At 42.9% G+C, this 13,531-nt stretch overlaps 1 protein-coding gene across 1 annotated transcript in view; it reads right to left on the reverse strand.

Moving 5' to 3' along the window:
* Positions 1-13,531, reverse strand: part of ZSWIM5 (zinc finger SWIM-type containing 5) — a 144,634-nt gene that overhangs the window by 1,179 nt on the left and 129,924 nt on the right. Inside the window, exons 5-13 of the mRNA XM_007420221.4 lie at positions 13,283-13,462; positions 11,509-11,685; positions 9,184-9,330; positions 8,500-8,637; positions 7,432-7,692; positions 5,447-5,582; positions 2,707-2,861; positions 858-1,021; positions 371-452 (exon numbers count right to left, since the gene is read on the reverse strand). Coding sequence (XP_007420283.2) covers positions 371-452; positions 858-1,021; positions 2,707-2,861; positions 5,447-5,582; positions 7,432-7,692; positions 8,500-8,637; positions 9,184-9,330; positions 11,509-11,685; positions 13,283-13,462 — 1,440 coding nt within the window. The remainder of the gene's footprint in view (positions 1-370; positions 453-857; positions 1,022-2,706; positions 2,862-5,446; positions 5,583-7,431; positions 7,693-8,499; positions 8,638-9,183; positions 9,331-11,508; positions 11,686-13,282; positions 13,463-13,531) is intronic.

Raw genomic sequence — 13,531 nt, forward strand, 5'->3', positions numbered from 1 at the left:
ATCCTACTATCTTTATTTGGTATGTTTTCCTTACAATTAAATTCTTCAATATTTGCTACCTAGGGAGCCAATATTGGGAGAAATAGACTATTTTCCTTATGCCCACATAGAATGAGCTACAAATCACTCATCTTTGTCATGAATTTGGATATTAGTTGTCATCCAGACAACTGGTGCTCAATAGCATCCTAATCTATAGGAACAGAATATACCACACATGTAGATGAGTGCCCCCCCCCCCCGACTTGCTGCCTTCCAAGTGTTTGGGGACTATGGCTCCCGAACCTCCAGCCAACATTGGGAAAGGCTGAAGTATACTCACTATAGGCTGCAGTCTTCATTTTAAGGATGAGTTCATGAAAATACCTACCAACTTCTGTAGCACAGGTCACCAGCCATCGCACCATCTCCCTCCGTCTCCAGTTCAATGTTGATAGGGTCATGCGCATCACCTGCAACAGTAAAAATTAGTAGAGAATCATTTTTCACCCACCAGTGATATGCAAAGAAATGGTTGCATTCTCCTAGATGAGCATATCATAACTAGAGAACTGCTTTGAAGATAAATAGGTCTGGCTTCTAGCTTCATAAACTGCCTGGATTAGAGGCCATCTGGGAACTGTATGCCTGTTCTGAACTCTTCAGGTTGAGAAATATAAGTGTGGTTAAATTATTTAAATGGACAGTATTCTCTGTAAGAAAGGAGGATGAGGGTTTAAGATCTGAGCTACGCATCTCAGTAGACTCTTCCCTGGCTTTTACGGACATTTCATTAATGTCACTTCAAAGCAGGTTTCCAAACTCGCACAAAGATTTGGAAATACTTAATTTTTCCTGATGATTATTAATGTCCTTACCTGTAGCCCCAATTCTAGTGCCACATTAAGTAGTGTTGTATCAGCATTACTATCAGCAGGTGTGGCAATCTTAAAAGCATCCTGAGCCAGTTTGAAGATCAGAGAGGAAGAGTGGATGTTTTTCTGAATTGCTTCTAAGACAGTCCGTAGACGTAGCATGTCACCTATATGGAAATCAAAAGAAAGTTTATCCATTAGTTGGTTATCCTTACAATAATCTATTTGTAAATAATAGTAAATATCTTCCTATCTAAACTGGATAAAGCCTAAGCAACAGCATTCTTCTTTTGTATACCCCTGCTGGAGAGAAATAAGTTTGGGGGCTCAAATATTCAATCGCAGATTTCTTCCCAGATCCATCAGTGCCTTCCCATGTAGCCTTTTTCAGCTCAAGCAAATATACCAAGGGGGTTTATGACAAATCTACATTTTGCCTGTTTCTAGAGCCAAGCAGGGAAATGCAGCATAGATGCTGCACAACATAAAAGGCTGTTATACAATGCATCATATCATCTGCAATCTGAATGACAGTCATAAATTACCAAACAAAAATATGCCAGGAATATATACCAGCTTATAGTTTACCTCAGAGAATCTCATTAGATTACATTATAAAAATCAAAACATAAGCAACCCCCAAAAGTTTCATTTTTAAATCTATAACAGGCAAAACTTACTTTTAAAAATCCAACTACAGATAAAAATATTTTCTATGGAATAAGTTTGGAGATGCCTTTGGTCTTCAAAGCCCAAAGGTCTGGCTTTAATTTTCTGGCCTTTTGTTCACCTCAAGTAGCCAAACTTCTATCTGTCTTGCTAGGTAGACCCAGCAGTGAGAGCCCAAAGGAAAATAAGACAAAGAGCAATGACTGTACCACAGTGGGTCCTAGTACAGTTGGGCATGAGTTGTTTCATTTTGTTTCAGAACCGGACCTCTCATGACATCCTGGCCAAGAGTTAAGCACAGCCCAGGAAGAGCACCCGGGCCAGAGGCTGATGAGCCAGGCTAGGTCAGCGGGAACCCCATTAGATCTACAGTTCTTATACGGAAATCTGAAACTAAAGAAAGCATCTCTAAGCTTTCCTCAACAGTAACTAAGAGAAGTAATTGCCTGAAAGGGGGACATGAAGGAAGCAATTATATAAGTCACAGAGAAGTAGTTGGTCCCATTACCCCATCATTCCAGTATTGGCAACTCTCCTAAGTACAGCATACCCCCTCACCTGCACTGCAATGAATGAGATGGGAAGCCTGGGAGTAACTTAACTTTGCTTTATGGGAGTTTTTGGCTCCCGGGAGTCCCACCATCCAGTAAGGTAAAAATCCCTTCCTCCTAATACAGTATAGACAGATGGGCTCACATCAACAACAGTTTGCTGATAAAGTGAGAAAGAATTATCCTGTCCAGCATTTCATACTTCGATATATCCCAGCAGGAAATAGTCTGCAGTTTGGTGGTACTGGTCATAAAGGCTGCACAGAGTGTGCAATTGCTTTTGTGGGTAGGTCCACTATCGACTTAAAGCTGATGCTCCCAGTTGCTCATGCACGTTGATGCCTCTTTTCACTTCTCAGGCATCAAAAATGTCTCAATGGTCAAAGCATTCTTGTCCAGATTCTTGAAAGATGAAACAGCTACAACAGAACCCAACAATTTCTCAGGAACGGTACCCTCTATCACTCTCCTTTGGTTTTAATGAAATGACTATATCTACTATTCTACTACTCAGCAGTGTCTGCCTGGCATGCGTCAATTTACTTTCTACTACAAGATTTCTCCTGAGGGCCAGCTGGTGAATATTCCACCCAGGGGACTATGTCCAGTTATATACGGAATCCTTCACCCACCTTTGGCTGCTGTCAGCATGGTGGAAGCAAGTTCACACTGTTGTGATTCCAAGTGTCCCAGAGTAAACCAGCGGGGATACCTGCTAGGTACCACTGAAACAATGTGGTGAGGATGTGTGACATCACCTGAGGGAGTTGTCTCCAAAACAGGCAACCTAGGAAGAACAAAGCAGCAACACCAGGTCAGTAGAAGGGTACCTGCTGGCAATAATTTTAAATCCTCTCTGAATTGTCTTCCTGTGACATGCTGGGGGAAAATGATGTGGAAAAGCTTTCAAAGGCTTTCAGCAGCATATGGTTGCAACACTAATCTTGTACAAACTGGAAAGGTCACTAGAGAACTAAGAAGGGATTTATACACTTATAAAGAAAAATAAAACTTTAGACATATTCCTCTCTTAAGCTTTAATATCAGAGCCAAACCTGATTTGCACTGCAGTTATCTGGTTCTGCTTAATGGGAGGGGGAGATATGTGTGTGTTCTTCCTGGATATTTTATGCACTTTGGAGCTACTGGCTCACATGTTTATACAGGTAATCCTTGAGTTATGATGGTAATTGGGACTGGAATTTCTGTTGCTAAGTGACGCGCTTATAAAGCACAATGTCACGTGACCACATCACTTAGCAATGGGAATCTTGGCAGTCCCCATTGCTGTCATTAACTGAATTCCACTGGTCGTTAGGCGAGGACCAACCCCAATCCAAGCCATTTCCGGCTTGATTCCTCCCAGCCCCGAGTCTTGGTAAGGTAAGGGTTAGGGTTAGGTAAAGGTTAGGGTTAGGCCTAACCCTAACCCTGTGCCTCTTCAACTCCCCCATCTCTGCCCTGCACAGCGGCACTGTTCAGTGGTGGGGGCACTGGGGCTGAAGTAGTTGCCTGGGGCCTTCAGCAGTCTTAGCCGGCCACCACCTACCCTGGGCCCCTACTTCAGCCCCAGTGCCACTGGCGCTGCTGCCAAGGAGTGCTGCCTCAAGTCCTGTGCCACGGCCAGCCACTCCATTGCCAAGCCCCAGCCGTTCCTGCCACCCTGCACTCTACAGGCCCTGCTATGCCCAGCTGACCTTTGCTGTGCGCCCAGCCTGGCCCTATGCAAGGCAGCTGCTGGCTGTGCCAGGCTTTCTTCCTGAGGCTGCTTGTGCCATTCTCCAAAAAGTGCGTGCCATTCTCATGATGCTTTGGAAAGCTTTTGGAAAGCTTCTGAGGCCTTCTGAAGCATTGTGAGAATAATGCACATGATTTGGAGAACGCTAGGCATTGCCTTTTCGTGATGCTTTGGAAGGCTTCAGAAGCTTTCCAGAAGCAGCCTTGGGAAGAAGGTCTGGCATGGCCAGCAGCTGCCTCACATAGGGCTAGGCTGGGCACACCTCATCAGCAGCGGGAGAAAGACAGAGAAGGTCAGCTGGGTGCCGCAGGGCTTGTGGAGCATACGGCAGTGGGGGCAGCTGGGGCTTTGCGCTGTGGCACTGGGGTGGCTGGCCATGGCATGGGGCTTGAGGCAGCACTCCTTGGCAATGATGCCAGGGCTGAAGTAAAGGCCCAGGGGCGGTGGTGGCCAGCTGAGACTGCTGAAGCCCCGGGCCTCTAGTACAGCCCCAGGGCTGCCACCGCCAAAGAATTCCGTTGTGCAGAGGGCCAAAAGGGCAGAGATGGGGGGGAGATAGGCGGGTGGGGGGAGTTGAAGCACCACTGCGGTTTTAAGTGCAGGTGGGCTGTCAAGGGCCTGAATTTTGACCATGGGAGCACTGGAATGGCCCTAACTTCGGGGATCAGGCATAAATACTATTTGTTCAGTGCCACTGTGACTTTGAACGGTTGCTGAATAAATGGTCTAAGCGAGTACCTGTAGTTAAGAGGCTTGGGAATCTAAGGAACATGAAGCCAGAGCTCTCCTGCCTAGCTATATCTGCTTCCCAGGATATGCAGCAATTATCACAGCCAATGGCTTCCTGTGTTTATTATTACAACCTTCTAGGTAATGGCAAATTACAATTGTCTACCGAGTCTATCCAACCCTCTGCACGTTTGGTTGGAGCAACAATAGCAAAGCTACATGTGACTACATCAAAAACTATTCACAAGGTTAAGATGTACAGGTAGTCTTCGCTTACTGACTGTCACAGCGTCCCCACAGTCATGTGATCGCCATTCGAGCACTTTGCAACTGGCTTCTGACAAGCAGAGTCAATGGAGAAGCCAGCAGTAAAATTGCAAGTCTCAGTCACGTGATGTCTCGCTTAATAAAGGCAGCGATTCGCTTATTGACGGAAGCAATGTCATAAATCTGGCATGGTCACATGGTTTTTTGGCTAGCAACCGTGGTGCTTAGTGATGGAGTTGCCAGTCCCAATTGTGGTTGGTAAGTGAAGACTACTTTCTCTGTTATGGGCATCTGACAAATTATGTTTCACCACTGTTACCTGCAAGCATGGACCTGCTAGAATTTCTACATTCTGTTTGATTAAAATGTAACTTCAAATGCTAAGTTAGTAAAGAAGTAATACTTACTGATGAAATTGGCCAACCATACTTACTAATCAGGAAGTTTATTTTCACATACTTAAAAAAAGGATGAACATATATGCACATGCATTCTTTAAAAATCTATTTAAAAATGCTGCAAACATTTTGATGTTGGAGAAGGTTGAGAAGAATGCCAAACTTTAGAAAAAAAAATCTTGTCATTGTTGCTTTCACTTGACTTTTATTAACAAAGGGAATCAAAAAAGTGGTACCAACCTCATGGAGCGCAGTGCCAGCTTGTAGGCCAGGTCAGCATCATGGGGCAGTAAGGCAGAAAAGAGATACTTTGCAAAAGTGTGCATAGGCACACTTTCCCGGTGGATGACCTCACCAAGGCCACTGAAGGGACCACCTAGGCAAGAGCAGAAGCACATCAGTATCTCTCCTTCAACCAACCTTATTTAACAGATTTATATCTTACTTTTCCAGCAAGAACTCAAGATGGCATATATAGTATTCCCTCCTCCAACTGTCCCAGAACAATCCTATGAGGTCACCCAGTAAGCTACCATGACCAAGGTTGGACTTGAACCTAGGTCTCTAATGTGATGACACATCTTCCCACCACCAAACTGAAGACCAGATGCTCCTACTCATCTTCCTGATATTTTCAGCTCAGATACCATGGTTAGAAAGGTTACAGACAGCAACTCGTCTTCTCTCCTTCCACCTCTATGGCAGTGGCCAAGTTACCTATTAATTTCCTTTACTTTTCAAAGGAAACTACAGACTCGTGAATACACAGGCTTTGGAGTCCACAGTGGGGTGGAGGGGGAAAGCATTTTTAAAGCAGCGCAAGGCACCGACTAGGATTGTCTTTTAAATTCAGCTGCCAGAACTCTTCAGGTAAGAAGCTACAGTAATCACTGCAAAGGGCTCCTGTTTCAGTTAAAAAAAAAAAAAAGCAGGGGATGAGGAAATATATACAGAAAATGTTCAAATTTAAGAAAAGGTGTGTGTAGCACCTCTAATGCTCAGAGATTCAGGACACTAAACTACCCACCCAACGAGATCAATAGACAAATCAATAGAGCCAGATCAATTCTCAGAGAGGACTTATTACAAGACAGACCACAAAGGGCTCCTGTTGTTCTAGAAATAGAACAACAGAACACCACTGGTTGTCACCTACGGCTCACAGCTCAAACCACTCAAATGCATTATTAGTAAGCTACAGCGCATACTGGGCAATGATACTGCATTTTCTCAGGCACTGAGTGCCAGGCCCGTACTTACAGACAGCCACCCAGCCTGAAGCAGATTCTCATAAACAGCAAGAAACAACATGGGAACCAGACCCTGCAACAAATCCGTATGTCTACTTTGCCCTCACATCTATACCAACAGCACTATCATAGGCCCCAACAAGCACACACACAAGATTAGAGGTGCCTTCATTCCTCCAATGTGATATACTATATACCATCATCTGCCCGCAGTGCCCTTTTGGATCCTACATAGGACAAATGGGACAAACTTTGTGCAAAAGAATTCATGGACACAAATTTAATATCAAGACTCAAAACAAAGTAATATCAGAGCATTTCAACTTCCCAGGATATCCCATTGCAGACCTCAAAGTGACTGTTTTGGCAAAGCAGGACTTTAACAGCACCATCGAGCAAAGGCAATCTCAGAAGGTCTCATCAAACACAATGGGTTTCCAACACGTTATAACTGTTAATTATTAAGGTCCTTGTAATCTGCTTCATGTGTAACCTGCATCTGCATGACCACCTTGCCCTCCCCTCCATCTCCCTCCCCTCCCTCCAATTGAATCTTACATCATTCTAGCCAGTCTATGCATTTAATGAAGTGAGCTGTAACTCACAAAAGTGTATGTCTCTTAATAAAATTGGTTAGTCAGAAAAGATGCTACCAGACTCTTTCTGAATTTTTTTACCACTAAAGATTAACATGGCTCTCTTCCTACAATCTCTGATACTATGTAATTGTATTACCTAATCATGGTATTCCCAACCTCTTTTCCATAATACATATATCACTACCAAATTCTTCCATTCAAAAGTATTTTGATACCATTATCCGATTGGCATATGTTATTGTAACCAAGGGACATGGTCTGGGTTTCTAATTGCAGAATATGGAATTTACTGGAGAGAATCTAGATTTTTTTTCTGGGTAGTGGACAGAGCTTTGTATCTCATGAGTGGCTGATAGCAGCATCTCAATTTTCTCACCTTCCAGAAGCAGAATGCACTGCTTGCGGAGTGTCTGCACCAACACAGCATCAAGCTCCAGCTCTTGCAGGCAGGCAATAATCTGTTCCTCATTACGCCACACTTTGTCTTGCGCATAAAGGCCTTCTGGCATCACCCGTTGCTGCCCCATCCCCATCAGCGCCACTTCCAAAGCCAGGGATAGGTAGGATTCCCCATTCTCAGGGCAACTGTTGGCCACGGGCACATGCTGATATACTGGAGGCTTTGACTCACCAGCATCTGATGGCGAAGAAGAGAATAATAGGGTAGGTGGACCAGACTCCGTGTAGTAATTGTAATTTCCTCTCACGCTTTCCAAGATTCACCATCAGGTTGGCTCTATTAACGCCATTGGTCCAGACTACCCACTTACAGCACAACACAATGACTGTTTTTGCCGCAGCTCAAGTGCTCAAATATCCTGGTTCATCTGGGCTGAGCTACACAGACAGATTCGTTAATTCCACCCTATACCATTTTCCTGGAGAAGCACACTGCATGGGAATCATAAGGAGCATCACATAAACCCTTTGACTATGAACAAATTAACACAGAGAAACACTGCTAGCAAGCAGAATATATTCTGGAATCAGCAACTGATTTTTGCATTTTTCACACAAAGAACTTGGTCTGGTATCACTTCCTGGGGAATAGCAGGAGGAGTCAGCCATGCCAAGTGCAGACACTAAAGAGCAAAACTTTAAAGGAAGGTGTCTTATTATTATCAGCTAGAGCTAAGGAGCTACACGACAAAAGTCTTAGGGCCATTGGGAGGCTGCATCTCCTCTCTCCCAGGGAAACTTCCATTGGCCAGAAGAAAAAAGCTTCTACTCTAAGTACCTGCTTTCTTCACCCCCTTATTCCTTTTGTATTGTAACAAATTGTGGGCTGGACTTTTCTTATTTATTCATATACCTACAGTTTTTAGAAAAAATAGTCATTTGATAACAGCAGTAATCTGTGGATTGCTCCAAACTGGACATAGGGGAAAAGAACAGAAGCTGGTTTAAATTCAGAGTTTGCAATCTGAAATTCTCATTCTCATACCTGAAATATCAAGGCTGTTTTCATCCTCTATTCGACATGCTTCTGTCAAAGTGAGAAATAAACAGCCAATAGGATTGAGAGGATGTCCTACCCAGCTTTCCAGGTTTGTGATGGTGGTTGCTCCTCTTTGCAACAGTTCTAGAGGACAGTACAGAACAAGAACAATCCCAGAGTAAGGTCACAGGGTGCATCCTCTTTAGTTTCATCTTCCAAACACAATGTTCAAAACTGGCAGAGGACAACCAAATATCCCTGCACATTTGTGATAATGGGGATTCCTTTCAATTTGTTTTATTTATTCTCTAGTCTTCCATTTTGACAAGGCTGTTTCCATACTGGATAAGGTGACAGGTCAATTTTGATCTCAGATTTTGAAATACTGTAAGCTCCACACACACTGTGTTTACAAAAAGACCGATGGCCAATTCAGTCCAACAGAACTCACTTATGCAAGTATCCTCTATGTGGGCAACACCAACTTCAAATGGACAGTTGTTTTTTTTTAAAGGTAATTGCAAAAATAATTGCTCTAGTCTAAGGTTAAAATCTGTTTGGAAAGATCAGGGTGGCAACTTTGGGCTCTGTTATCCTCCAAACAGCATAAAAATAATGTATCAAGAAGTCCAAATTAACATTCAGAAAGTTAGATTGGCATCAAAGACACAATTACAAGCTAGTTCACACCTTTCTTTTGATGTTTGTATATCTCCAGCTGCCTCTGTTGCTGCAGTCTCAGGGTATTGATTATGGCCACAGTTAGACGGAGCGCTTCCTTGGGGTATCCATGGGAGCGTAGGGCATCAACCCGGGCACAAGCAGTTGGAACATGTTCTGTGGCATCATATAAGGATAGAAGGCAATTAAGCGCCAATTAGATACAGATGAATTATACTGATGGTCTATGCTAAAGAATCAATTGAACACTAGGAATTTAAGGTTAAGTTTCATTTACACATTTTCTTCTTTGTTTTTCTCTTAAGGATGACATACATGTGCAGAAATAGGCCACTTTTTTAGCGTGAGCTTTTGATGTTGCTTGATTTTTTGTTTGCCTTTTCCACAGGGGATCATTGTATGCTGTAATATGCAGATGATTCTGATCATAGACTGTACTTCAACTCTTATATCTGTCAACCCACTATTGTATCCTAACCTTGTGCTTTTAATAAAACCAAATAAAGCCCATAGAGATATCATGAAACACATTTTTCAAATATTTCCTTTCAAAAGGTAATTCAAATATGCAGAGGTAAGATCTTCCCTGACTATATACTGTCAGACCATAAGGTCCCTCTTACAGCAAAGATCTCCCTTTCAGAGAAAGAAGGTAAATAGGGGAACAATTGTAACCTAGCATAGCCTTTTCCCTAACATGCTAATTTTATTGGAAAAGGAAGTTGCTTATGTATGTTTTGTATCTCTCCTACTAGATGGGAAAAGGCAGTCCCATCGTTTTATTACATCTAGCATTCAAACAAAGTCACAGTTACAGTTCCATCCTTCAAACCTCCCCTTTACACAAATCTCTTTATGAAGGAGAGACTTGATGCAGTCTTCTATCTTTTATAACTCCTGCTCAACCTCCAGAATATCTCTCTGGAAGTGATTCTGTATCAAGTGTATGTTCTGTGCCATTCTAGAGAGTGTTATTATCAGAGAACAATTTGCCCTGTGGCAACACAACTGCATGGCATAGAAATTCATCTGTTCTTGATGGTTGTTTTCCCCCTGAAGTCACAGTGGCTTGGAGAGGATTATGACTTGAAGGGAGAAGTCATATGGAGGAGATGATGACACAGACTGGTTGGAAAGCAGCAAAGAGCCTCTTCCTCTCCAAATGTCCCTGTCATGGGAATGCAGGAGACAGAAAGTCACAGGAGCTGACAATCCGTAAAAAAATATTTTTCGTAAGGTATCGTGAGATCTTTAATGGTAGCTACATCCCTCTCCCGTGTCTTCCTCCAAATCCTCAGCTGATTTGCTCAATGCTTTTAATGCTCCTGAAGAAAATTCTTGGGGCCCTTTCGAAAAAGTTTGTTCATTATACAGTATGTATACACAACTTTCAAATTATATCATTCAGACGTTGCTGGTAAATCAAAAACAATTCCTCAATGCTCTCAATTTCCTCCAGGAGGAGCTCCAAGCAAAGTAAGCAGGAAGATTAGACAGCGCATGTTATTTATGCCTTTGGCAAGTCTAAATGATCTATCCAGATAAGGACTGAGGAAAATGAGGATGCAGAGATGGCTAAAAACCTTTTGTGACCCCATCCAGGTCCCATGCATTCGCCAAAGGAGGGACCTAAGGTAGCCACAGCCCTGCAAGTGCATTATCAGATTTTATAGGGCTTCACTGGCCCATATTGTATTGTACCTCTATACTATGCAGCCAGGTGTCTTAGCTCTGGCAGGACACCGCTAAGTCCCTGAACTTCTATATTCTATGCTGCACAGCACCTATACCCCTGATAAAGCTGCAGAGAGTTGGATCTGTAATATTTTGGCATGGGGCTGTCTAGTTTAGCAGGGGAGGCTTTGCTGATGTAGATGAAAAGTCCATTACAGTCTTTCTATACAACCATTGTGTATCTTCTGTGTTCAGCTACAGATTTCAGTTTTAATGCTTTTCATTTAATCTCAATCAATTTGCTATTTTGTTATTACTAGAACCTCTGGCCTAGTTTCCCGGTGCACTATTGCATTTAATTACAACACCAGCAAACTCTTTCTGTACTGAATTAGGAATGTTTCAATACATGGCATCCCAATATAGGGCTAGGAAAAAAGACCAGCTCCAGAGGCCCTGTGAGTATTGCAAATGACTAGGTGCCATGGCTTCTCAGGTTCTAGAAAGTAAGTAGGTGAAGTAGGTCTCCCTAGAGAGGGACAGCACCCACAAATGGCAAGAATCTTATTCTGTTATAGAGGGATTGCAGCTTTTCCTTCAGCAAACGTTCTTTAAAAAAATATTCCACAGCAACTAGAACCAGGAAGAGTAGCAGTTTACCCAGCCACAATGGTTGTCCTTGCGAGTTGAAGAGAAGGCCCTCGCCCTCCCTGTGATAAGATGGAGAGATGTAGAAATCACTGCTGATTATTCGCTGGAGGTGACTATCCTGCCAGTGGAGGTCACAGCCTTCAATGGCACGAGTGAACACTGTGCGCCTTGGCCTTGCTAAAGAGCCTATAAGGAAAAGAACATGTAAGAATATAAAAAACCAAGCAGCGCCCTCCTGGATTAGACCCCCGGCCCAGTTAACCCAGCATCTGTTCTCACAGGGGCCAACCAACTGCATAAGGAAGCCAACTAGTCTCCCAGCAGATGGCCTCTAAAGGCAGTCGCATATCCATCAAGGCTAAATACACAGAGCATCCAAGTACGGCCTGGTCTTCCCAAACTATTCACACTGCTTGGGGTAATCCATTTGCCACGATGGATCTGATCACCACCAGAGTGCTCATGTGCATTAAAACTGAACGTAGGGCATGGAAATTACAACTCAACCTCTTACAGGAGGGCTAGGGAGAGTTCTACGCAGGACACTGAAGCAAGCACCATATTCTTTTAAGCACTAGTAGACTTCCCTTGCTAGCAAGTATAGGAACTGCTATTTTATTTTATTTTATTTTCACAATTTTTTAAGCTGCCTTTTGGCATTAAAAAAAAAAAAGACTCCCAATAAGCACATCAAAATCTTCGTACAGCACTCCAGGTTGTGCAGGTCTGTTATCACTGTAACAAATATATTAGCAGCATTTGCCATTTCCAATATAAGGTCTTGGCAAGAACACTGTTGCCATGCTATGTTGAATGTATCCCTCCCAATATGAACGCTGGGAAGCAATGGGAATTTTGCACACAAAGATCCTGAATTCTAGCCCCTGATGTACTATGTATTAAGTAATATGAGTCAATCTTTATGCATTCAGCCTGCACAGCAGTTCATTTTCGGGCTGGACTGGGTACCATGGAGAATGTCTGAATAGTTACGGAGTTTCAGATGTTTAATTCAAACAAAATGTACACAGTCTGAGGATGAAGAGCTTTAAATTACCATTTTTGTACAAAAGAATTCAATTCCATATATATCGCAACTGATATATGGTTGCATCACAATTAAGAGAGACCTTTCTGAGTACAATAGGTCAAGGCTGGGCAGGAATTGTCTGAGACTGCAAAGCACACAAATGATGCTTTTGCTAAGTATTGTTAAAGACCTAGCTATACAAATGGTGGCACTTCCAGCACAAAACAGCATGGGGAATAATTGAGGAGACAGATAAAGCTGACCAATTCTTTTTTAAACTGGATTATTTCCGGTTAATATTACAACAAAAAACCAACCTACAGCAGGGCTCATCCACTGCCCGGTACCAATAAATGAAACTGAGCAAGAATACAGGGAGGGAATTAAAGAGAAAGTCAGGAACAGAGGAACAAAAAGAGAAAGAGAGAGAGAGTGAAGCCACTAAAATTATTCCAGTATGAGGGTGGGAGCTGGGAAGAAGACAGGATTCATAGAGCTCTGACAATCTGAACCAAAACCATTTTCCTTCAGTTGGGACATTTTAATATGAATTAATGTTATGCATAGTAAATATGAGGTAAGGTTCTTTTGTTCATTGATCTACCAACTGAAATGTAGAACAACAATCTTATGCCATGAACGAGATTTCTATTAATCCATAGCAGGGATCTTGCAAGATTTTTTTTAGCTGTTTGTGGAAACTAGAGAAAGATGTTATGCAGCAGACAGTGAAACACTCCCAGCCAAACTTACTTTGCCTGTGACTAGAGCTCTGAGTAAGTGCACTAGTGATGTTGGGAAGTTCATTGCTGTAATTCCCATCTTCCAGTGGACAAACATCCATATCGCCCCACTTCCGGAGCTGTCGCAGCCAGCATGCCTTTTCTTCTAGTGTGCAGTGCGGATTTAACACAACACACACCCATAGAGCCCCTGTAAAAGCAAGCCAAGTGCTAAAATGCATTCAGTATTTTTCTACTTGAGCAGGCAAGAAGAGTCCCC

This window comes from Python bivittatus, unplaced genomic scaffold (assembly GCF_059951505.1).
Source record: "Python bivittatus isolate LINGU-HERP-01145 unplaced genomic scaffold, Pbiv_v1 ctg000700_np1212, whole genome shotgun sequence".
Taxonomy (NCBI): Eukaryota; Metazoa; Chordata; class Lepidosauria; order Squamata; family Pythonidae; genus Python; species Python bivittatus.